We start from the raw sequence: 26,624 nt of genomic DNA, 5'->3' as shown, positions 1-26,624 counted from the left end.
GCCGCCCGGCTTCGACTACAACTCCCGCAGGGCCGCGCGGCCGTCTCTGCGCCTGCGCGCCGCCATTTTGCCAAGGGGTGCGGTCCCTTCAAACTCGCTGCGCGGCAAAGCGCGGAGGAGCGGCTGCTGTGGGGTGGGGACGCCCGGGGCACCTGGGCCGGAGCCAGGGCCGGGGCGGTGCATCGCATCGCATCTCCGCGGTTGTTGTGGAGCTGCTTCTGATTGATTCTTGTGAGGGAAAGGGGGTCGGGGGTGCCCGCCGCGGCTGGGTCTTGCCCGTACGGGCCCGGCCTGCCCTGCCCGTCCCGGGGCGTTGTGTGAGGATGGGCCCGGGGGTCTCTGCCGGTGCCGCTGCCTGGGCCGGCTCCTCGGCGTTGCGGGGAACAACCGTTTCGGCCTTGGAAGAGCTGGTCCCCACTGTGCCTTTTTCGTATAAGTCTTTACGCTGCTATTGCACGGTGGTCCTTGTACGCATGTGATACAACAAAGTTGTTAATCCTTGTTCCTTGTTACAGCACCTGTTTCCTTAACACCTTAACGGATTTTTTTTCAAGTGGTATTTTACCTACAGGGGTGAAATGATCTGTTAGGTTTCTTTTGGTGACCTTGACCATTCCAATTACAGTACTTGGGACAAGCCTGCACTTCCAACTCTTCAGTTTACAGTTTGTGGGGTTGTGAAGGCAGCTTCGGTTGGGCTGACTACATTGCAGAGGCAGGATGATTCAAAGTGCTCCTGTGTGGCTTGTAAAATTCTTCTGGTGTGTTTATCCATTCTGGTTATATAAAGATACCTGCAAGGATAACAGCTTCCTATTCTTGTTACACTGAGTTGTTTAGGGTTTTTTATACTAAGCTGCTTTTACTTCTGTTTTTGTCCATGAATGCTACTCTTGTGCTGGTTCTGAAATCACAAGTTATGATACTTCTGTGTGTCTTTGCTGAGCTGTATGTTTGGTGACAGATGTCAGCAATTGTTACATAAAATCCTGTTCTTGCAAAAGCAGAGCACTAAGGTTCCTTTAGAACTAGTGCTGAGCTAGACTTTCCTGCTCTCTTATTATATTTTTTTCCACTACTAAAGTTTGAATATACAAGAAATTTTCCCTATATTTTTTCCCAGAGCCTTTATTTTCCGCCTTTGACTTTTTTAGGGGCAGCACATATGTATGACAAACTTATTTGAAAAGCAGCAAGTTGAATAGCTGAATAGTAATTTTTAGGAAAAAAAAAAGAATTACAGAACAAAAGTAAAAATCTCAGGTTACAAGTTATGAGAAGACATTTCAGTGCAGATTATCACTTGGTTTTTGTTTCTCTCTTCCATTTAGATTGATTAAAAAGATGAGTGAAGATTCTAAGAGGAACCTGGAAAAAAACCATGACAAGCTCAATAAAAGAAAGCAGTGTCTGTTCTCCTGATTCAACAGTATCTTCTCTTTTAACAAGCTATACCATTGACGGCAATAATCCATACTCAAATAGCTTGATTCACTACAAGGACAAGCTTTACAGCTCTGCATCTGAGGCTTTGGAGGCTTATATTGAGGATTTTGATTTAAGTCTCACGTCTTCAGAAATAAGCACTGGAAAAATCTGCATATGTCAAAGCACTCCCAAACAAGTTAAGCCTTCAAAGCATCATGCCAAAGAAAAACATGGTATGGCTCTGCAAATATGTTGTTTAATGTGTTTGCTGTTCTTTTTGCTTTGTTTTGCATTCACTGCCAATGGTATTGCAACTGCTTGTCTCATACCAGGTGTGTCTTGTTGAAGGAATATTCCCTGCACAACTGTGTGCAAGTCTTTATGGTATAGTAAATGATGCTTGGTTGTGGCTAGCAATACTTGTCATTCTCTGTAATGCTTTTTTGTAAATGGTGGGTTGGTGAGAATTCATGACCACGTGCATAGATGCAAGAATAAATTCCACAGTATGGAATAGAAATTGTATTTTCTATATGTGAATATATGCTAAAGACAGTGTAAATCATTGCTTAAACTTGAGATTTGAAAAAAAAATCTCAGCTTCCTTTTCAGAGTAAGTAACATCAGAATCTAATTAACTGAAGGAGCTCTCTTAAATGCTGCTTTGTCTTAGAAAAAAGTTTGCTTCTTATCCATTGATTTTTATGGAATGTTCTTCTGGACCTGAAGTCTAACCCATCTGGGTTACATATATGGGTTTGAATTTGTAATTATTAGTTAGCTTGAATAAATAAATACTTAATTGGTTACATGAACTTTCATGAGAAGATCTAGAGTAGACAACGGTGCTTGAGCTAATTTATATTGCAAATGCTTTATCCATTACATCTAAAATGACAAAGTTCTAAGTACAGGGAAACTTCATACCTGAAAAAGGATGCTTGCCTGGGTTGCCTTGGCATGGGCAGTTATGGTAGCATATTGTATTATTCAGGGCTTTTTTTTCTTCACTGTAGCCTATAACCTTCCTCTAGCTTCACGCCTTTCCTTTCTCTTATCAAGACAGCTGCTTTTTAGCTGTGTTTAGTTTTTGTATTTTTTCTAATACAAACCACCTTCTACTTATGTTAACTGATTTCCCAAAAATAAGCATTCTGATTATCGCTAAAAACGAGAAACTCTTCTATGAAAGATGTCATCTCCTTACATTTTACTCTGAAGTTTCTCCATTGCTGTTCTTTGCACAAGTCTAATTAGCTCTGTTCACATGTTAGCTAGTCTGTGTTTATGTTTTGTATGTTACAATAGTTACTGGTATTACAGTGAAAGTGAGGGGAAAAAATAACTTCCAGGTTGTAGCTGAAGAAAACCTATTTTTGTGTATCGATGCTACATAGTTTCAGTAAAAGAAAGGATTTAATGCTATAATTCTTTCATGAAAAACTGTCAAATCTTATACAGCATGTACACTTCTGTAGAATCACGAAATGGGTCCATAGGCCCATTATCTGGCTACTTGTCTTGCCACACTATTGCTTTTAGCCATCTTTTTCTCTAGTAAATGTGCTCAGTTTCAATATGGGGACAGTCATCCCTAACGTTACTGTGTGGAGAAAGTGTCGCTGCTAGGACTGAAATACTAAGGATGTACCTGCAAAATATACAATTCTGACTGTGAAACTAAAAATGGGCTGTAGAATGTTGATTTCTTGTTTCTCTTAAATAAAAAATTAAGTACTCAAAGCTGTAAATGTTGTGTACTATGAAAGGAGGCGTAACTTTTGACTGGTAAGGTTTTTAGCAAGCTTCTGATTAGAAATGGAACTGCTCTTTGCAAGAACTGTAATTCAGTAGCCCTTGGTAAATAACATATTTCCGCTTTAAATTATTACTTCATGTTGGATCTTGCAAATGTATCCTTTTGAAGTTTATCAGTTCATGTAAAATATCTTTGTTTTTCAGCATTGGATGATTTTAATCAGCATGCTTCACCATCTAGAAGGCAGACTGAGTGTGACCCAGACTTGATTAGTCTTGCGACGGATGATCTGTTAGCGTTTCCAGCAGATGGATCACTGCCCTTTGTCCAGCATAGCCCTTTTAAATCGAGGCATCAAAGTAGCGAGCGGAACAGAAGGTCACTTAAAGCATCTTTCTGCCCTTGCCAAACCTCATCACTCGATACTGAAAGCGGTTTCAGTCTCCAGGAGAATGGGAAAGCTGTCGCTCACCAGAATCCACGCAAAGACTTCAGCAAAAAGACACGCGATGCATATACACCTGTTAGATACGATTCTGTCTCCTCTAAAGGAAGTTCGAGACCCTTGTCTTTTGAAGAGAACTCTAGCACTTTTCCGTTTAAGAATTACCCAAGGTGGCTTACCAGTCAGAAGTCTGACTTAAGTGTATCGGGGATAAGTAGTATTCCCAATTTTCACTACCCAGTCTGGCTTAAGAGTTGCAACCTTTTTTCTGATTTAACTGAGGAAAGCGATGGTCAAAATTCTAATATACAAAGCAAAGCTTCCACTCCACAGACTTTTGAGATCCTGAAAAAAAGACACTCTGTAGGTAAAGACAGTTCTAATGTTTTTGAACAAAATGGTTGCCTGGATCTGAGAGATGATAACAAAGTAGAAGAAAGTTGCAACTATGACAGCCCAGATGCATGCTTCCCATTTGATAACTCGTTTTTGAGACATACTAAAAAGCTGTTCAGAGGTAACTATATACCGTATAATTTGTTTTATAATTTTGAGGATATGTGTATAAAGACATGTACATATTTTTTATACCAACACTTTTAGCTATGTTAGTCTCACTGCCCCATACAGTAGATTTATTCACTTCTATCTTTGACAAATGACTCAAAGCGCTTACTAGTAGTTGACAAAGTTAAACAGTTTTTATACTGTAAGTTTTCATATATAAAGCAATATTTAAGCATTCCTTTTACAGCAAAGTATTTATTACAGTGGCATATTTAGTACCTTACTGCAAGATAATGACAGTAATTCCATAAATATTTTAATGAATTTCAAGCATTAAGTTAAATTACATGAAGCGTAACCTTGGGGGGGGAGAGATTCCTAAACGTAGTGTAAATGAACCTGTCAAATTGGTTAAGAAATACCATTCGTTGTGCAGTCTTTTTCTCTACTTTACACAGTCAGCAGGAGATATTTGTAACCTATGTATTTAGGTTATCCAGTGCCCTCAGTTTATGTAAAAACTTTCCTTGGGCATCTCTTGTGTAGCTACTCCTTGTAGCAAGCCATCGCTCTTCAGAAGCAGGGAGGTGGTCCTGTGGTGAAGCACCATCTTTGTATTATGAAATATCAGCAAGATTTGCTTTGATATGAGGGATTAACATTTTTGAAGTGTTAATTCCCTTCACTTCTAAGTTTATTCATTTAAAAAGAAAAATATTTTTTCTGTTATACAAAACATAAATACCGATCTCTCCCTTTTTCCAAGAGGTTATATATAAATACTAAGTTAAAATGTTGTTTGTGTTGTGTATTCAAAGCAACAAAAAGCCAGATGTACAAATATCTGCAAAAACCTTTCTAATGTGTATGTATGATGAACTTTACATATCTTTGTCACTTGGAGTACTTGTCTCAACCTATTTTTAAATGCGAGTCGTGTATGTGATTGTATATGTGACTTGCATGATTTCTCTCCCAGGTGTCTGTAAAAGCAGCTATTAGAAGAACCTGTACAAAATAGTAAGAAAACTAACCTAAGGAATTACAGTATTAATAAGTAATATTTAAATTGTCTTGTGAATTAATTATGTTTTCTATAGCATGAAAGCACACTAAAAACATTAAATAATCTACAGTACTGCATATGATACTTGTTTTATGTAAGTTAGGAAAAGAAATGCTCAACTACTTTAAATACTCTCCTGGCTAGAACCTTGCAGATCCTATTTGGTACTGATGCCACACTAAGATAACCAAAAGAGTTGTACTGGGGCTGTACTCTGTAAAATAATTAATCTGTAGTAATTTTCCAGTATTACATAAAATTAAAAGTAATGTGGAGATAATGCCTTTGAAAAGAGTTGGACACGTTTTGTCCTTATTTTTTAGAAGACCAGCTTGAGCTACATACCTTGAAGGCTGACAGAGGTCTGGAGAGTTTAACCGAAGATTTGTCAAATGCTCTGGAAAATGATGGCAGTCCTTCTACAACAGATATACTAGGAGCAGAAAGATCATGGGAAAATGCTCCAGGTGCTTTGTAAGTAAACATATTTTGGACTAATTTGTTCATGAAAATGCATAGTGTATTTAATTGCTTTTGTATATAGATTATAAGTAATGGTGCTGTGGCATGTATATAAAGAAAGGATTTACTATTTGATTTCTTGCTAAATGTTTGATATTTTGAGGTCAGGATATTAGTGCACTGCTTTCCCTTTTTCATTGACTTGCAGAGAGTGCTATCAATATTACTAATTGTTGTCTCAATATCTTTGTATATCAATGATATAGAAGAAATATTTACTTCAAGAGCAAAATTATATAATAGAACTTAAATTGACAGATTTACTAGTTTGATTAATAGCTTATGAAAAACAAGTTAATAGTGGGAAGTCCATTTTTTTTAAAAAAGCAGTGTGATCTTGGGAAGTTTTTGAGCAGTCTTGGGAGTGAAATTCCAGTTTGGGAACTGAAAGGTTATTTCACAGTATCAAAGAATGCTAAAAATCAATAGAATTTCTTGATTTCCTATAGATTTTGAGAAGCAGCTAGGTGTATGTTGTTCTGGATGTTGTTTCCCTTTACCCTAGAAGATTTTGAACTACAGGTTAATTTTAGCGATGTTTAACAGGTGAGTAAAAGTCTCAAACTGCAGCATTCCTGCTAGCCACCAGGATACCCACATAGGAGAACATCACTGGAAATCAGGTTCATTAATCTCTGTTTCTACGAGACCTCTAGCTTTTGAATTAAAATACCTTAGACACTGTAGAAGAGTTAGAGGTCAGTAAGCAGAAGGTAACTATTTTTCTTTAGATATTGAATATTAATTGAGGAATACCCATGTGTAATAAATTATAGCTAAGAAGTCCTTACCTTGTCTTTTTTATTTAGTTGCTTTTTATGGCTACCCAGGTTTTGATTATACTGGCAAAACTGGAAACAATAGTTCTGTGTCTCTCTCACGTACACCAAAGTGCTGACGGGACTACTCAGTGCCCCCTTGGCGTCGCATTGATGCGATATATCTGGTTGCATCATAATAACTATATCCTAAAATGATTCTTTTAGTTTATAAACCTGTTGTTATTCTCCATTGTGTTTAATGTTGGTTTAGCAAATCACCAGTGCCTGCGTGCTGTGAGGACATGGAGAATGCTCTACCATTCCCCAAGGCAGATATCATACATAAATTCTTGGAAGACTGTTTAAATGACAAAAATAAGGTCAGTAAAATTGAGTATTTATTTCCAAGAGTGCCCAAAATATGTAAGACTGGTAAATGTTAGAAGGGGAATACCTGTACACTGGTTTTTCTTCTTCTATAAAATATAAAGTAGAAGGTCTAACTGCAGTAGTTCAGTCATATTTGAGCATAATGAATTCATACAGTTATTAAATCCTATAGTCTAACCCTTGGTCACTATTATGATTAAGAAAGCATCTAACTATTAAATACTTTGCTTAGTAATATTTTGACTTTTACACTCCATGTTTTGTTTAAATAATAATTTTCCTGCCTTGAGTAAAGGAAGAAATGTTTGTTATTGATGTGTTAAATACTACAAATTTCCTAGCCTGGCTGATGTACTGTTGGGTATGAGTCAAGTTCAAGAGGTAAGTTCAGTAGTATATTATTATTTATGCTGTTGTACATGAATTGGATCATGGATTGAATTTATTATTTTGAGTATTCATTATTTTATTATTATTATTTTATTCTATATTAATCAACTTCTTGGCTGTCTTAAATCTTGTTCAGTCTTTCATTGTGATTATATGAACCCTTTATTCTTGTCTTAGCTAGGGAGATGAGCAGTGAGCCCAGTATTCTAGTTGAAAGGCATACTATTAATTTATGTACTGGCATGTTTCCTTTACTTTCTGCCCTATTGTCCTTGAATCTTAACTGCTCTTAAGATTCTGTTTTCCCATCTTGTAGTAAACAGAGTATTACCCTTGAAGGTCTTCCACTGTGGCACATACTTCTGTTTCCCTAAGGAGTTAATTGACACAGAACCTAACGATGTGAATGAGTAATTCACATTATTCTGTCTGAATGGTGCTTCACTGTATTTCATCCTTCACGCTTCCCATTCTCTTGGTTTTGCTAGCTCATCAGATATTTCTAGGCATAAGTATTTCTAGATTATCCACACATTTTTGTCACCTTGAGTTTATTTGCTCTTTTGATTATAGAACGAGCAGATATCGTATAGATGCTAATTACGTGAATAAATACTTAACTTGCTCTGTCAGTTATGAAGTGTCGAAACATGTTCCAGCACTGCCGTCATAGTGTGGCAAGGACTGATGGTCTTAATATTCTTGAATTATTTTATACAAGCCAGGGCTGAGCCCTTTCTGTGTTGCTTCACATCTTCCTAACAATGTCTGTAGTCAGTGATTTTATCGACCGTATAGTGGCATAAATTAAGATGAACCAGTGTAGCACCATACATGTACAATTTATAAATAGACCTTTAAAGAACAGGTAGAGGGGAAACACTCATAGAAATTAGCCTTTACGTTGTTTCAGGGAAACTTCTAAAGTTGTTTGGGTTTTGTTTTGGTTTATGTGCACTGCAGTACACTGCAAGATCAACAAATTCTTTGGGTTTTGGTTTAGGGAAATACTTTGTGTGGCGGTCATCACCACAGGCCCCTTGAAGCTTTGAAATTAATGTTGTTTAAACTTCAAGCAATTCAGGGACGTTTATGCCAGAAAGAAACTGCTGAGCAAAGGGAAGAGTTTGAAAAAGTGAGTAGTCATTTGCCTTATGTTGTATCTTGTCAAAATCGATGTGCTTGTGTACGTTTCTGAGAAAAATTGGTAGTCCTTTTATAGGCTACTTTACCGGTCATCGCTGCCAGCAGATTCAATCCAGTTTGCCTCAGGAGCACACGCTCAGGACTGCTGTGCCCTGAATCCCCTGTGCCTTGCTGTGCTGCTGCAAGCTGGAGGCTCTGCTGCCTGACGCTGCGGTCTCCTGTTCGTGACAGCAGGTAGTCCCTCGCCAGTGGCCCCCGCGGTGCTCCAGAACGCAGTACTTGTAAGCCAGGAGATGGCGACATTCAAGGCAGTACTGCGTGTGCTGTTCTGCTCTGGAAAAAGTTGTCTTCTGATAGTGTCCCTGTTCATTCCAGGCTTTCAGGGGCATGTAGCAATTTTTTCAAAAGCCAGACATTCTCAAATGCTCTATCCTTGCCTCCTTTGGCATCAGCGAGTTGGTATTTTGTGGCACTTCTGTTTTAAAATTATTTCATAGACTTTATTATCTCTTTTTACTTTTTCCATAATGTTGCTTGCATTCTTAAACCCTATGTCCTATCCTCAGTAGAGAATGAAATGCTCTATATATGTCTGGATCAGGCAGGCTAGGGGGAATAGGCCAACATGAAATTCAACAAGGGCAGATGCAAGGCCTTGCACCTGGGAAGGAAGAAACCCTCGCTATTGCAAATGCCCGGGAGGTCTTGGTAGGTACAAGCTGGCAGCGGAGGAGGACAGCAGGACCTGGACTATATGGATAGGAGCACAGTGGATCAGGAGAAGCGTTTGTCCCTTGGTATCCCCTGAGCACATTTATAATACTGCATCCAGGTTTAGGTCCCTCACTTCAGGAGAGACATCAATACGCTGGTGGAGGGACACCTAGGTGGCTGGGGGCTGCAGCACTCATTTATGGGGGGGAGCCGAGAGAACTGGGTTTGTTCAGGCTGGAGAAGTTTTAGGGAACTGAAATCTTCCTGCACCTACGAAGAGGGTATCAGGAAGATGGAGCCAGGGTCTTCATAGTGGTGCATGGTGGAAGGAAGAGAAACAGGCATAAATTGAAACAGGAGGTTCACACTGGACATTGGGAGAAGCTTTTTAGTCCTCAAGATGGCCAAGCACTGGAACAAGTTTTTCAGGAGAGGTTGTGCAGTCTCCTCCTCAGAGGTTTTAAAGATTTGACTGGATAAAGCCCTGAGCACCCTGCTGTAACCTCATAGCTGCCTCTGCTTTGAGCAGGAGCCCACCTCCTGAGGTCCCTTCTCACCTGAATGACTTCATCATGCTATAAAGCTGTTGGCAATACTTTCTAATGCAACGTGCTATAAAAGTTCCATGTTTTCTGTCATATTCAGCTACTTTTCCTTCCTCGGTTAACAATTTTTTTGGTTTTTTAAGCTTTTTGAAAAAGCAGAGGCTGAATTAAAACTGTGTGACAGCGAGATAATCCCTCTTACTAATTCTATTCAGAAGTAAGTGACCATTAATTTTCTTAATTTTCATTGTTTTCAGAAAGTACAGAAAAGGAACAATAATAAGCTGAGAGAGTTTTCATGTGATCTGAAAACTTTGTTAAGAATAAACCAGTAACGAATAATTAAAAACATGGAGCAGAGACATATCTAGTGAATGGCTGCAGAGATGTACTCTTGTAAATAAAGATTTGTATTTCATCTATATCAATAGATCAAATATTGCTACACATAGATGGACTTTAAAATAATCAGACTTGGAGAAGTTTGTAGTATGGGACAAAATATTTTCTTTTTTCACTACAGTGGAGAAAATAATTGCTAGAAAACGTATTCCATTAATGAAGGCAGCAGAGTCCTACTGAACAGCTATAAGTGACTCAAGAAATAAGTTTGAGAAAAAAGCAGAATGGGAAGCAGGGTTGTTTTATGCAGAACATTTGTTTCAACAAAACTCAGAGTTGCAATATAGTTTTGTATGTAAAACTAAAGATTTTTTATTTAAATACAGTAACTTTCAGTATTGATATGCTATTTTATGACATGATGTTTTGCAGTGTTTAACATCCTGTGTTAAATACCTATTCTGTAATAATTTCATAGAAACTGTGTGTTTGTGTGAGCACCTTATTTGAGAAGACGTATTTAAAATGTCAGTTCCAGAAAATGTTTAATCTTTAAAAAAAAAAAAACCTAGTGCATTTTATAATCTCTAAAACAGAATAAGTGGAACAGATAGACGTAGAGATGTAAACTGTATATAATACCATTCAAACTGTTCAGCTGTTTGGAAAAAATCAACATCATTTTGTGTTAAATGTAAATAGTAATATATACACTGTTGTTAAAGTCTTCATTTTTCATAATCTAGGGCTTTACATCATTTGTCACTTCTTAGAAGTCTTGTGGAAGATAACGGTAACCAACAAGAGCAGACTGATGATCATGAAGATAAACAAGAAAAAAAGAGAATAATCTGTGAAGCTGATCTCTAAGAATATTTTAATATTGTGTAGTTTAAATAATTTGTCAGCCTGATTACTGGTCACAACTTTTTTAAAATCTGAACCAGTGCATGTTCTCAAAAATGTTGTATTCAGTATTTCTGTACATATTCATTCTTTTCCTTAATTACTTCAAAGCTTAATCGAGTATTAGTGCTGCCATTAGGATCTAACAATATGTGACAAGACATACCACTTTTTAAAGAATATTTAATTAAAATAATGTGAACATTTTCATGGAAGAATCTCTGTGTGTTTATAACTTTACAAAAAAACTAAACTCTTTAGCCAATTTAGTCATCACTTCATTACAGGGCCTGTTAGAAACAGGGGGAGCTCAAGATCATGTGTGAAGTTCAGCAGTAAGGTTTAGCAATAATATAATTACGTAGTATTTTCAGTGCTGTTTCTAACAGGGCTTGAATTGATGTAACTGTACGCTCCTTGTTCCCCGACCACAAACTTAACAACTGTATTGTATCAAAAAGTGTCTGAAGTCTTTTTGAATTGTCCTCCTTTCACATCCTAGTAAAGCCTGGTGGTTTTGGGGAAAGAAGGTCCTTGTTTAGAGGCATCCTGCTCAGGAGCACAGAATGTGTTACAGCTGAACCGATCCAGCAGCTGGTTGGCAATGCTACTGGGAAGTCCTAATCTCCCTTCCACTTGCCTTGGCTTTGTTCTTCGCTTTAGAGCATATAAAATCCTTTGGTGGGCCTAAATAAACGGAGAAGTAACAGATTTATTTTTTTTTTTTCAGCATAATTGAATAGAATTAGCTTGTGAAAGCCACTGATAAGCACTGGAACTTGTGCAGGGGAGAGAGGAGTAGGACTTATCCCATTTGGCAACAGCAAATCGAGAGACAAAGAGAAAAGCTGTAAGTAGCAATTTGAGTTGTGAATTGAAATATATTGACAACATTTTGAAAGAAGCCTTTTGTACCTCTTCTGAGGCTTATATAATGTAGCCTAGCATTTTACGTTGTCAGTAAACAAAATATGTATGGCAAGATGCCTTTCTAGTGAGCTGTTTGTTTTGTTTTAATCTGGATATTTATAGGTACACATGAGAAAGAAGGTACCTGAGCACATACTGATTCTAAGAAATAGAAACCAGAAGAAAAAATAGAAGGAAGATTAGCTATCTGTTTTCCCCATCTTTATGTTAAGAACTAGTAAGTAGACAGATAATAAATGACTTCATTTTATGACTGTCATGTCATAGTGAGAACATAGGTAGGTCATAAGTAGCATGTAATAATGTATTTCAGACAGATTTTATTGGTCTTTCTCAAATGCTGAAAGCTAGATCTGAAATCATAGTACAGAAAATGAAATTACTTATCTAGAAAACTTTGTTGTAGAAGCTTTTATAAAGCATTGCATTGCTGAGACATGAATGTACAACTGATACTGTGGGTATAACTGCTGTGTGTATTGAGACACTATCTGTTTGCCAGAGGTCATTTTTATCAAAGGAATTCAGACGGGCAAGGAAAGATGAGTTTTCCTGATGTCACCCATGTCTGAGTATGGGTCACAATTAATTTGCTCAACTTTTGCACTGCTCTGGATGCTACATGTAGGTAGTTACACGTAGTGTGTGTATGCTGCATTGTTTGAGCTAGTACACCTCGGATTTTCTCTCCTGTTCCTGAAGGGGCTTGTGCCTATGTAGCTCACAGTAGAAAGGTGGATTTACTCATCGAGGTGTACAGATACTGCTTAGAGTGCTGGTAGCACAAGCGAGGTGGACTCAAAGCAAGACTTGATGCCCTGAGGGTACTTAGAAGTTATACCACGCTCCGCTTGTATCCTGCTTGCAGGGTACACAGGACAAATACCTTACCACTTTTCTTGATGTTAGGGCAGAGTTTGTTTGCATTAATTCCACCTTGGAGAATCCTCATGTCTATCCATATTTGCGAGATTTTTTTAATTGGCCTCCAGATACTTCTCCTTCATCAGTTTAATATACTTTGGAAAATTGCAGCACAACTTTTTTCAGCTTTTTTTGGCACACAGACCTAGGTAACAATGACAAGAATTGTTGACATTATTGAGTATTTATATTTAACTTTGTATTGGCCAGGTATGAAGGGCTTTGATCATGGACCTTGGATAAGGTCCACTGTGTGAGGTGCTGTACTGCACAAGGCAAAAGTACCTTAATTATATGAAACTAAGCAACAAATGAGTGACACTTTCTAGTTGTAAACAATAGAAATTCAAATAAGAATAGAAGTAAAAAAAACCACAATAAAACACCATTAGTCAGTAAGTGGAGACAACTGGTTTCACATAAAAATGTATTTTTAAATGCTATCAAGTTTTTTATGGCTGTTAAAGAGAATTTTAAAGAGGGATCAAATCCCTTATGTATCAATAGAAAAAAGTAACTTTTTGGTTTTATACGCTGGTCAATTCTTGCAGTTATAGCTGGAGTTTAGTTTGCTTACAAGTTAGAATAAAGAAGTTGCCACTCAGGAAAAATAACGGAATATGTAGATCAAGTAGTAAATAAAAGTAATTGCCATATCCAAGATGTCAGTGATATTCTTGTCCTTGAGGCTAGATCAGAAAAAAGGAATTTCATTGAACTACAGTCTTTCTTAGTGACAGTGGGAAAAACAAAAGGGCAGGCAGAAAGACAGAGACCAGGATTTGGAGGAAATACTAAAATAGCAGGACTAGATAGAAGGAAAGTCACTGTTTCTCATCAAGTTACAAGAATTGTTTGCTAAGGATGTACAGAAGTATTTGTGATCCTATGTATTTGCATATACAGGAAATATTTTGAGGAGGGCACTTCCTGAATTACAGTGTGTATATATATCAGTAAAACGGAGCTGAGGGAAGTAAAGGCTTTGAAGACAAGTATTGTGCTCTTAAATCTTGTGAAGATCCTGTCTGTGGTAAGACACTGACTTGGCATGGTGGGAGGAAAATAGATGGGATTTTTGTCTTGGGGACAAAATTTTTGCCCTTTAAAGGTTTAATGGGAGTCCGTTGTGATACTGGTCTTGAAATGGAATGACTCTATTCTGCAGTTATCTTTTCCTCTGTAATAGTCCATTAGCATAAGCAAATCTTTCTGCATCACTGTATTCACACTGATATAAAAAAGTGCTGATAGAGAAAAACTTAATTTCAGGCTCCGGATATCATGAACAGTGCGGCCAGCAGAGGGTTAATTGGGCAAGAGTTTATACCTGGGTTAGTCTGAAAAGGAGGATCTGAAAAACTGCAAACCCCGTAGTCACTCATTATCAACCTATTAATTCTTTTCTTATGTAACTCTGACACTGCCAGAGCAGTTGTATTTTGTTTTCCAAGAGATGCTTTATGGATTCTCGTGTGCGTATGTATAAAAAAAGTATCTGGAATTGAGGAAACCTTTGAAAACGATGATGTATATTTTCATTCTTGTTGATCATGGATTCTGTGATCTACCATGGTTTTTAATTTTTGTGTCCTTACTCAAAACACTTGGTCAATTTTATAGTTGGTAGGTCTCTCACTGTGCAGAGAGAATTGCTGATCAAAGGGAAATGAGAAAAACTTTTCATTAATTTTAATTGACCTGATCCTGCTGTTGCAAATTTGACTGGCCGAGCTTTCACAGCTCTTCCAGAACAGAAAAGAAGGGACTGCTGAGCAGAGATGGGCTCTATCTCGTAAGGAAAATAAGCGCTTCTTTAACTATAGGCCTACCACCCTAGGAAGGAAGGCTTTAAACCTGAATTAATGGGGACCGATGACAAAAAAAAAAAAGTATTATCAAAGGTGACCAGAGGTGTAGTAACTGTGGACATAGAGTTTTTATAAAAAGGATTGAAGCAATTCAGGAAACAGGATAGTATGTCTACTAAACACTTAAGAGGTCTGTACTAGTGCAAGCTGTATGGAAACTAAATGGAAGAATGTACAAGATTCTATACAAAGTTGTGATTTAGGCAATGTAAATGTTTATTTGGTGGGATGTTTAAGTTGGTAATGAATCAATACAGAAAAAAAGTGGAGGTGGCTCCTGAAGAAAAGGGGAGGGAAGGTATGTTTCTCTATGAATGTTTACTTTTGTACTGAAGTCTAGAATACAGAGGGAGATAATTTGTTAAAAGTCTCTTTATGATAATAAAAGGAGAAAAAAGCCTGAGTGCCGTTATGTTGAGGACCTACCATTAAGACCACCAAACCAAGAAGGATAAGATGGAAAGAACAGGTTTGTGAACAGCTGACAGTAATCTGCCTTGAGGAGAAATAATAGTTAACTAAATACTTATTGGGGAAAATAAATTGAATACAGAGTAATATGGGTATTTTTAGACTAGGGTGATGTCAGGTTTTGATGTAAAAGGAAAAGGTTAGTACAAGAGTTGTCTTACAAGGTTTTCAAGATTTTTAGAATGGAAAAGAGGAAGAGTAGAAAAAAGCAACTACAAGAAATTCAAAGATCTGTTTGCAAAATCCTATGAAAAAAGTCCAGGAAAAAGGGGCTCAGGAGTTTGGCAGTTTGTAAAAATACATATATTTAAGATATAGTTGCAGGATATCCTAATATGGAATAGTGAAAATAAATGAAATATGTCTTGTGGTCCTCAATGGTCTTCAAGAAGGAAGCATAATGGAAATAGTTAGGATTGTCTCTAAAGATGAGTCATCTTGGACTTCTGTGCTTTTTGGAAAGTCCAAAGCACAAAAATGAGAGACAAGGAGGAAGAGCTGTCAAAGATAATAAAACAACCCAAAAGTTCCTTATTGCTTATGATAGTAAACAGTAAGTGTCTTAATGATATAAGGGAGGACCAAGGAAAATTTTAGTCTATGACCTCCCTGCAGAGGGTAATAAATGGTGTCGGTGAAGGTATAATGTTTATTTAAAACATCAACAGCAATGGGTGGTGGCTAAAGCTCAGGTTAGGACAGGGAAAACATGATAGGTCTTATGCAAGCTGCTTGTGTTCAGTGAACTACACCTGCCAGCATTAACACTAAGCTCTTGGGGAAATGGCTAAAGCTATCTTTGAGTTATCAGTAATATTTAGAACTTAGTGCAGTCCCATAATGGTCTAGAAATGGGACTAGCAAAGTAACTTTTAACAAAAAGTCAGCTAAATGATACCAAAGAATTCTAGGGCAATAAGCTTAACTTCAGTTTCCTAGAAATTCAGAAGTAGATAATCAAACATGAAATCTGTCAAGGAAATGAGGAGGGGGGGGAAAAAAGGTAAGTTATTACAAACATTGTGTGTTACACAAACTTAGTTTCCTTTTTATGACTGGGTAACAACATTTAACACTTGAATTCCTCTAAACAAGGAATCATAATCTATATTAAGTTATTTTTAGGGAAGTCTAAACGTGGGTGCAAAACAGTACTTGGAGAGCAGTTAACAAAGAAGTCTATTGCTATTCTTTATTTCCATAATGTGATGGAGTTAGAGAAGATCCAGAGGAAAGTGACCGAAACGATCATGGAGATAGAGCTGCCTAATAGGGAGAGACTAAAAAGGCTCGGACCTTCAGCTTGGAGAGGGGAATGTGTGTTTGATGTTGCTCAAATCCGACAACACAGAAACATAGACGGCCTGAAGTAGCTAGTAGGAGATCTGTTTAGGACTGAGAAGTGCTCTTTGTTTTAACCTGCAAGCAGTAAACTTAGAGGTCAGGGAGTATCAGCAGGTTCAGAAAAGACTTAGACAAAGTTACGAGGTTTTTCATAGACTGAAATCTAAAGGGAAGAGGCTATTCCCTCTGGCGTCTCTCATGCAACAGTTGTGCGCTTGTGAAGTATGAGAGGTGCAACCTGGAAACAGTAGCCAGGCTATGCTCTCCCCTATTGTTTCTTAAAGTCTTATCGGAGAAAAAATGCTGGGTTGGATGTACTGTTGGTCTCGCCTAGTAGGGCGCTTCCTGTGTAGTTAGGTCCATTGTGGGAGGGTAAAATGTAACAGTTGCAGCAAAAGTGATTTAGGCTTGTGATAACCTTTTTAACAGTAATCATGGAACAGTTTGGGCTGGAAGAGACCTCAAAGCCCACCCAGTGCCACCCCTGCCATGGGCAGGGACCCCCTCCACTAGCCCAGCTTGCCCAAAGCCCCATCCAGCCTGGCCTTGACCACTGCCAGGGAGCCAGGGGCAGCCACAGCTTCTCTGGGCACCCTGTGCCAGGGCCTCAGCACCCTCACAGGGAAGGATTTCTGCCTCACATCCCATCTCCATCTCCCCTCCTGCAGCTTCAGGCCATTCCCCTTGGCCTGTCACTCCCTGCCCTTGGCACCAGCCCCTCTCCAGCTTTCCTGGAGCCCCTGCAGGGACTGGAAGGGGCTCTAAGGTCTCCTCAGAGCCTTCTCCATAATAACTTCTTCTACATAATAACATGTAAGCTGGGAAATGGGTTGCTGAAGAAGTTCTGCAACTTCAACCGTTTTTGTGGTTGTAAAAGTAGATTACACAACCAGCCAAAACTGTAATTTAAATATATTAGGTCCTTAGCATAGGTAAAGGAACTAGATGACATCTGCTTTTTTTTTCCCCGAGTATTGGATGGTTCAGACTCTATCTCATCGTCATGTTGTGTCTTAGGGTTCATGTGATACATGAATAATGTTAAGTCTGAATGTGGAAATTGTCAGAACTTTCGGTTGTAGTTTAGTGAAGAAGAGGTTTTTGTATTGCACCACATCACATTTCTGCACAATGGTACTGCACTAAATAACATTAGTGTTACTATGCAGGAGATGATGAGTCACTTCCCTGGACTCTGTAACATAACTGAGCACATACTGGAATTAACATTCTTTTGCTTCAATGTTTTTCTTGTCTTTTGTGGACTAATCTATTTCAGCTTTACTAAATGGATAACCAGGCATTTGAAATGCATGGAGAGATCATACAAAGTTCTTCAAAAGGAAAAGAGTGGCCAAAGAAAGAGGTACAAGTAATTTTCTTTTATGGTGCTATCAAAACATTATTAATGAAGTCAGTCTGAAGATTAAACCCTTGTTTTGTGATATGACCTAATCCTGTACTATTAAGAAGGTCCTGAAGAAAATAAAAGCTCTAAAGGGTTATGATTGCTGAGGTCCTAAAATGCATAACTTCATGTGCACTAGCTAGGATCTGAACTGAGACATAATTCCCTGGCCCCACTTAAGTTAATAGCTAAATTCTTTATGCTGTAACTACTGGACAAAGTAATTATCTTTGGAGGATTCCCCACAGATTTTAACAGAAAGAGCTACTTAAAAGCTCATCTTGTGGTAATGTTTAGTATCTCCACTGAGTTACACATTAAGAGTACTGTTTCATCTTTTTTTTTTTTTTTTCTTTTTTGCCCTTGAGAAAAGTAATTCTCTGTAATTTTCCCATTAAAGTTTTTGCTGCTTGGGATTTGAATTAACTTCATGCAATAAGAGTTGGCATATAGCTCATCAGCCGTTACATTTGTTTGCAGTCAGCAGAGTGCTGTTTCTTGGCTACAAATATACCAAGGCTAGTGATTTCCTTACAACATAGCTCCACATGGTGTTGCTGAGGTTGAGTGTCCTGTATTAGTTATTATTATGTAATATGTACAGCATTCTTTTGACTTTAAAAATAATTATTGAATTGGTGCCACTGCTGTGAAAATGCTGTAAATGAGAGGTCCTTCAAATCTGGAAAACGGGGATTTTGAATGCATTTAACTACAAAGCCTTGTTCTCCGATGAGACTCTGTGGTCTGAGTGCTACTGTTGTGATATTTAATTGAACGCAAGCTTTAAAAAGAGAGTCATTTAAACTGAAGAAAAGATTCTGAATGAATAGAATAGGGTGATATTTTGGGTGCTTTTCTGCTGGCAAGAAAAATGTATTTGTAAAGAACTTTTGTCAAATAGATTCATGAAAAAAGTAATTTTGTTAAAATCAGCAAGTGATCTTCAATTTTTTTTTTTCATTTGTGATTGTCCAGCTTAAGAAATCAACATTCATAGCTCATTCTCGGGCACTCACTGTCTGAAAAATCAGGCTTTTAAAGGTAGATCAAGCTGTGCACCCAGAATCAGTAAAGGGTTTTAAAATTTGAGCCAGAGAATGCAGTCTCTATTCAACTGAAGCTGCGACTTCAGCAGCAAAAAAGGTTAAGGGACAAGAAACACTGAAAATTGTCACCGAGGTGATGCTTCATGGTGCCAGAAATGCCTTGGCCTTCTATAAAGAATTTGTGTGCTTCTGTGTGGCCAGCTGCTTCTCCTCTTCACCCTCCTCCAGCAGCCTGAACATCCACAAAGGAAATTTTCAGTAAAGAAGCGATGCCCAGAGCAGTTAGTACAGATGAAATTTCCCCATTCTGGCCTGTCTTCTCCACTGCCAGGGAGCTGGGCCATGTGAGATGTGACGTAAAGAGGAAGCATCATTTCTGCCCCAGAGATGAAGGTTTGCTATGAGATCATAGAATCACACGCTGGTTTGGGTCAGAAGGGACCTCAAAGCCCAAAGCCCCATCCAACCTGGTCTTGAACACTTCCAGGGAGCCAGGGGCAGCCACAGCTTCTCTGGGCAACCTGTGCCAGGGCCTCAGCACCCTCACAGGGAAGGATTTCTGCCTCACATCCCATCTCCATCTCCCCTCCTTCAGTTTAAACCCATTCCCCCTTCTCCTGTCACTATGCCCTTTTGTAAACAGTCCCTCTCCAGGTCTTCAGTGTTTTGTGATATAGATTAGAAGCAGTAATGGAAAAATCTTTAAGTGTTTGTAAGACCCCAGGATGATGAAGACGGGCTTTTACTTGATGAAATAATGAAAGGACAGCAACAATCTGATAACATACTCTGTAAGATTTCCCTGTACCAGGCCTGGTAATTTGGCTGTACCTGCGTCTCTGAAAGGCATACTGTTTTGATTATGAAAGAACTATCACAAACTTTCTCCTCTCTTAGATCTAATAAAGCTTTCTTTCTTTCTTTTTTTATTTGGGGGACTTTTTATTAATTTCAGGAAAGGAAGGGCAGCTGGTCCTTAATGAAAGTCTTTCTAGTTTGTCTGTTGGCCTGTGTTATCACCACCGCAATAGGAGTGCTGACCCTGTCCTTGGTCTATGTAAAGAACACTGCCTTTATCAAAGACACGGGTGCGAAAGACGATGGTACAACTTCCCCAGAACCAGATGAAACAAGTGTGGATATCAAATACCAGTTCCTGAATCATCTGGGAAAATCAAAGGTAAATTGTTCATCTTGTGCAATAATATCCTAGCATCATATATAGAAGTTTAATGAATTAGTTTCACCTAACTCTTTTTTTAAGCATTAGGTGATCAGTCTAACCTGTTATCCAGGCTTCTTTTACAATCCATGGGGAGACACACAAACTTCCTGACAGTGTTACACTCCAATTCGTAACAGATGTTGGAGGTGGTATGGATCTCTGGAGGGCCTCTCGGAGAGCTAAATAATTGCTCCAACAAATTGGACTTGCAAGACCAGGCGATCATTTGATGTGTGATTCTGAAATTACAGAGTATGAAATTCTGAGAAACAAATCTAGAAAGATCAAATCTTAATGCAAGCTGAGTAGCACACTAACCTTTTTGTTCTTAGGACTGAATTCAAGCAAATTCTTATGTTGCAAGAAAAAATGAACTCCGTGATCTTGTTTAGTGAGCTAAAATGAATTAATCGACAAAGTCATGGAGCCCTAGGAATGATGTAGTTTTTGTTTAGGTGTATTTTGATATTTAGAGAAATGTATGCTTTGAGCAAACTCTAAAGGCATGCTCCATCTTCTAAATATATCTTTATATAAAAAATAATTCCTGATTAATTTTTGCTTTTCAGGATAAGAAGGATAGGAAAAGGATAGATTAGATAGTAGTGCATTTATATATAGTTTGTTTTGCACTTTATATATAGTTTGCACCCATAGAAATTCAGGAAAATTTCTTACTCAGGAAATGTTCTAAATGTTTTGAATCTAAAAGTTTAAGCATATACGTAACTGATTTCCTAAATCCAAGTCCACGATGTAAAAAGAGGAGGAGCAGATAATTTTGTTCTTGATATCACTATTTATCTCTTGTTTGTAGAAAAAAATAATATTACATCATGACATGAGAAAGTATCTAAATGATTGTGAAAAGCAACTAAAATACATACAGAGAGAATCCTCACTGAGAAAAGGAATAGGTCCCTTCAGTATTGCCCAGACCAAGAATTTTTCTAAAGTATTTTTGGAGTGTTTGCTCACCACTATCTGCAATTAATACAATTCTCCACTCTCTCTAACTTTACAGGTACATAACTACCCAGGTGGTGAAATTCAGTGGGCAAGGTTCAGGAACGATGTAAATGAATATCAAAGTGATGAAGAAATGGAATTTGGAAAAAGTATCAATAACCATCGCTCCAAAATGACTTTTGGAACCTTGCGGATCAAGAGCAAAGGGCTTCGGGCTCCCCACTGGCATTTTAATGCCAATGAACATGGCTACCTGCTACAGGTATTATCTGGTTATTTCAGCTTTCCAGTTGGTTTTGCAGTTTAAAGCATCATGTATATAAGTAAAAAAAAAAAAATAATAAATTTAAAATTTACATATATATTATATACAAATGTTAACAGGTAATAGAAGTAGAATTACCATTGATTTATTTATGACATTAATTTTCTTGCTTGAAATAACATTTTCAAATGGAGATGCTTGAAATAGGCTGTTTAATGTTGTTACCTGCAAGAGGACCAATCACCTGTAGCTTCCAATGAAGGATAAAAACTGAGGTCAGAGGAGACTCTGGGTACCTGAAAGTTACAGGATTTTATGTACTTATCCAAGTGCTTACAATGATTAAAGTAATTATATTATAGAACCATCATGGAATCACAGAGATGACGGACCGTTAAGGTTCTTAAGAAAGCCTCTGGCTCCATCCCTGGTACTGATGCAGGATAAGAATACCTAAAGCATATCTGACAGTTTTGTTCAGTTTTTAAGTCTTCAACAACGAAGCTCTTAGAAGATCAAAAAATAGTTGTTTCCCATCTTTCATCACACAAACCATTAGAAAGTTTGTGCTGGTACTCAAACCACATTTTTGGTTTTTGTGCACACACACAAAAAATAATCCTAATTTCTCCTTGTCTATCCCCATTGGCTGTGGAGATCCTCGGATAGACTTTCTTTCTCACCACTTTTTATACATGGAAGACTGTTTTGTTCCCATAAAATCTTTTCTTTCCTAGATCAAACACCCCTCCCTTTCTACCCCCAAATAAATCTTCTTTGGAAGAGTTTGCCCTTTCTCACCTGAGCATCAAAATTTCAAATCCATAAAAATACAGAAAATAAGAGATAAATAGAAACTCACCTTGACAAATTCAAGATAGCATATTAATTTGAAAACAAAATGATCTTTCTTTGGAAGCATAGGTACTTAGATATATCTCAATCATTAATTTATTAAGAATATTATTCATATTTTGATCAGCATAGAACTGAACAGCTCCAGCTGGATGGGTGATCATCCTTGGAGTAAAGCATTCCACAACCAACCTGGTCCTGTCTCCAGCAGTTTCTGGCCAAAGATGCCTCCTTTAGAGCTGTTCATAGCCTCTTTAGTAAGAAATAGTTTAAGTATGAGCAATGTGTATTTGTCACATGTTCCTTAAACCTCAAATGCTGTCACTTAAAATGCTATTCTGGATTTAAGTTCACAAAGGCTCGTTAGAGAGCGCATCAGGATCTGTTTTCTCCTAACAGCCTTCAGGTTATTTGAATTACTGAATTGCTGCGTATGGATTAAATGAGAGAACTTTCATGACGATCTTTAAGTTCTGATATGCTGTTACAGGGTACTGCCTGGATTGGAGTAATTGGTGCAGATGACAGTGTGGTCACCACATACAATGTCACGGCTGGTCAAGTGATCTTCTTCCCTAGAAACACTGTGCACTGGATAAAGAATGTGGGACCAGAAGACTGTGTGTTCTTGCTGTTTTTTACAACACATGAAGAACTTCAGACCTTGGATGTGGATGATGCATTTTTCTCTACCCCAGAGGATATAGCAGCTAGAGCATTAAAGGTCTGTATGATAGGAGAGCCACCCTCTACCTAGTCTTCTGCACATTAACGTGGCAGTCTGGGCTCTCTCTGTATTTCTGGGAGAGATCCTCTTTAGTCCCATTGGTGTGGAAGGATGTACTCATGTCCTTTGAGTAACGCTGTGCCACCCTGCGTGTTCCTTTACGCACAAGGAAAAATAAATGATGATGATCTCTCCAGGAAACTTTTTTTTCTTCACATTTATCCTCAGTTCATGGAGGATCCTCCATATTTCCAGGGGTGGAAGGGAAAATAACATAGTGAAGTCCAAAACTAATTTCCCAATAGCCCCTTGATGAATTCTGTGGTATGGGAAGATCTCATAGGAAACTATAGATAAGTCCATCTACTTGTTAAAATGGATCTTATTTGAACTGACTGCTTGACAATGTACCATGAGCAAGAATACGGCCACAGAGTTTCTGCTGAGTCTGAGGAATTTGCATGTTCAAACCACAGAATTGTGATAGACCTTCCCACCCTGAAACAGTTTAATGGGAGGTGGATCGAGTTTCTCTTCTGCTCCAAGTCTCTGTGGTAACCGAGAAGGAAGGGCAAAGGAGCAAAACAGAGTATTGACAGGGCGAGGCAATTATAGAGATGGGGTTATGTCCACAAGGCAGAATTTGTCTACCACCAGGTGCTCAGGTGGGATATTCAATGAAGCAAAACTTTAATTCTGCAGTTTGCTGTGTCTATCTGTCAACTTAACGTGCATTGTGTGTCCCGCAGCCACAAGGTGGAGTTAACTTCATCAGAACATTCAAGAAACAAGTAGAAGATCAAGCAGTTAACCTCCCACCAAATTTAAATGAGCTTGTACAAAATGCCACCTACGTGCAGTCTCCGGACAACCTTGTATGGCAGTACTTCTACAACCTCAAAGGTATACATCTAAGAACTTTGTTTGTAAGAGCTCTCTGTTTCTAGAGAGGGAGAGGAGTGGATCTGTAATAGACTCACTGAAACAGGAGTTAAAAAGTGTATAGAGAAGTCATAAGACTTTAAGCAGATAAAATGAAAAATAGATTGATAATACATCTAGTTACTGCCCTTTGAAGATGTATAACCTAGTTCTTATCTCAAAGTAGTTTACCCTTTTGATTTGAATGTTTTTATCTGCAACAGTAGATATGAGAGCAGAATGCCAGTAAGCAGCAGGGCATGTACTAAATACTTCCCAGCTCAAGGTTCTCTACTGTTGTATGTAACCAGGACTGGTGTGTTCCCTGCTACAGTTAAGTTAAGCAAGAACCTAAACCTAAACTTTTCATTTGGAAATTATCACCTGCCCTGCAGCAGATTAGCTGGAGAGTGACTGGTGCTGAGCCGCTTAGATTATCTTGCATTTGCATATGAATAAACATCTTAACATATACCTAATTATGTTTCTTTTATATTTTTCTTTTACAAGTACAGCTTCATGAACAGTATTGAACTATATTCACTGTTTGGTTTATCAACAATTATATTAACCAACCCTCTGTACAGCCTGGATCTAGTGATTATCAGTGAGCACCTAACAAACATAGATGGCAAAACTTAATTCCAAGTAGTATATCGTGTACTTGAGTTTAGTATGTAGTAATGACTTGAAGTTGGCCAATAGACTAACACGCAATGTTAAACAAACCTTATTGGAAACGCTCATTAGCTGCCTTTGTTTTAGGGTCGGCACAATATCCTTTTCCAGGAGGAATCTTCCAGTGGGCTCGCTACCGTATAAATGGCACAGGACTGAATGAAACGGAAAAAATTTTTAGTGAATCACTGAACAAGGTATGTGCTTTCAATTGGATACTGTAGCTATTTAAACACAAGGCATAATATGCAATTTGTGTGAGTCCATCACGGCTTTGTCCTCTATAACAGGGGTCATCACAAACATGGATGATTTTCTGAACGTTTTTGTTCTGCTTTTCAGCATGAAAATACCCTTACCTTAGCTACTCTCAGAATATTCAGCAATGGACTGGGGCAGCCTCATTTCCACTTCAATGCTAACGAGATGGGTTATGTCATTAGCGGCTGCGGACAGGTAATTTGTTACATCCATGAGGGATAAGGCAGTGGAGTTGTGACTGTAAAACAATTACCTAATAACTGATTCCCAGCCCCGATTAATAATACTATAATTAGTAGTATTGGCAAACTTTCCATGTCCAAACTTTCCTTCTCCATGCAAAATTTTCATCTCAGTTACATTTGTGGAAGCTTGTCTAGTCAAAGTGGAGTTACACAAAGAGCAGAATTTGTTCATCTTGTCAAGTTGCTCAGCGAAACCAGACATGCTTATGACGGGGCCCCTGACTCTCCTGAACGCTGGGAGTACAAAATAAAAAGGCAATACTTTTGATTTACGTGTGTCCGAGGAACGAATAAGTAGAGAAAACTTAGTGAGTATTAAGATTTAGAGTACAGGATTTTATTATATGTTTTTCACTCAGTGCAAAGATAAATGAGATGGAATGATGAGACTCCGTACTGTAAGGACTTACTATGTTCTTACTCGGGAATTTTCCCAAGACCCCTCTACCTTTCTGGAGTCTCCGTGAAAGCACTGATGCTATGCCAGCTGATTTCAGCACAGTGCTGGGACTGTCACTGCGTGGTTATCCAATAACAGCACACTGACAGTTCTTCTTGTTGAATATTGCTGCTTTACTTGCCGTAGGTTGGAGTTATTCTCTCCAGTGTCACTGCCAACTTCAACATCGGCATTGGAGATGTCATATTTTTCCCTGTTGGAACCCAACATTATATCAAGAGTGTATGTGATGAGGATTTGTTTTTGATTCTGGCCTACAGTACAGGAAACCAGGTGAGAATTCATATGGGCAAGGGGAGTGAAAAAATGTTCAACTGTACGTGATTTTATACTTCCCTCCTGCACATAAGCTTTATGCTTTGGTGCACATATTTCGAAAGAAATTCTAAGAATATGTCAAGTACACTGACAGTGCAGATTCCCTTCTGGTGTGAATGGTTGGCACACAACACCTAGCAAAACTCTGTACACGGAAACAGGAGGTAGGGAAGACAAAGAGGGCTGTGGTAGGGTGTGGCATGCTCGTGTGTGTGCGCAGGGATATGTGTGTGTAAGAGAGATGGAATTCGGATCATGAGAGATCGTTAGAAGCCTTGAACAAGTCTATATCCTAGAGCCAGAGCAAGGGTGTATTTATCTAAGGTTACACGTATCTAGTGATCTTCATAGCCCAGCGTAAGCCTTGTCATTAGTTATGTACTTTTATATTAATTCATTTTCATCTTGGAGTTGAGGTGCGCTTTAATATTCCCTATTATTAATATTGTAAAAATGATCAGGTAGCTATGATTATTCTTTTTTTAAAATATTGTCTTTTTCTTCGTAGCTGGAAACTCTTCGTATGAAAGACTACTTCCACGCAACAGCAGATCATATCCTTGCTCAGCTTTTTTTCAAGAAACAAGATGAGTTTAAGAAGTTCCCAAAGGCTGCCAAAAAATGAGCCCCTCTCAGCAGTTAATGGCTCCAAGAATTTTTTCGCAATCACCGTGTTTCTAGCAGTACTTTTTGGTACCGTTCTTGCTCTTTGTCCAGAGGAAATCTTCAGAAAAAAGAAGAATTTGGGGTTATTAATTCCAAAAATTTATTTTCTTTTTGTA

General features: G+C 38.2%; 1 protein-coding gene across 8 annotated transcripts; it reads left to right on the top strand.

The window, feature by feature from the left end:
- The first annotated feature begins 79 nt into the window (after positions 1–79).
- On the top strand, positions 80–26,624 carry DYNAP (dynactin associated protein). 8 transcript variants are annotated; one of them, XM_054810911.1, is made up of 10 exons: positions 10,883–11,771; positions 17,741–17,827; positions 19,874–20,098; positions 21,168–21,374; positions 22,723–22,956; positions 23,709–23,862; positions 24,646–24,755; positions 24,901–25,014; positions 25,651–25,797; positions 26,351–26,624. In XM_054810911.1, the coding sequence occupies exons 2-10, from the start codon at positions 17,750–17,752 to the stop codon at positions 26,465–26,467; spliced, it is 1,386 nt and encodes a 461-aa protein (XP_054666886.1). In that variant the 5' UTR covers positions 10,883–11,771; positions 17,741–17,749; the 3' UTR covers positions 26,468–26,624. The 8 variants fall into 8 exon arrangements, 3 of the variants coding, with proteins under 3 accessions (XP_054666886.1, XP_054666889.1, XP_054666888.1); XM_054810913.1 differs by lacking the exon at positions 10,883–11,771 and adding an exon at positions 13,602–13,808; XR_008574754.1 differs by lacking the exons at positions 19,874–20,098; positions 21,168–21,374; positions 22,723–22,956; ... (3 more) ...; positions 25,651–25,797; positions 26,351–26,624 and adding exons at positions 80–133; positions 1,332–1,661; positions 3,391–4,149; ... (2 more) ...; positions 8,272–8,403; positions 9,817–9,890 and having other exon boundaries at positions 10,762–11,771; positions 17,741–17,828.

This window comes from Grus americana, chromosome Z, assembly GCF_028858705.1.
Source record: "Grus americana isolate bGruAme1 chromosome Z, bGruAme1.mat, whole genome shotgun sequence".
NCBI lineage: Eukaryota > Metazoa > Chordata > Aves > Gruiformes > Gruidae > Grus > Grus americana.
This window is presented reverse-complemented; position numbering and strand designations above follow the sequence as displayed.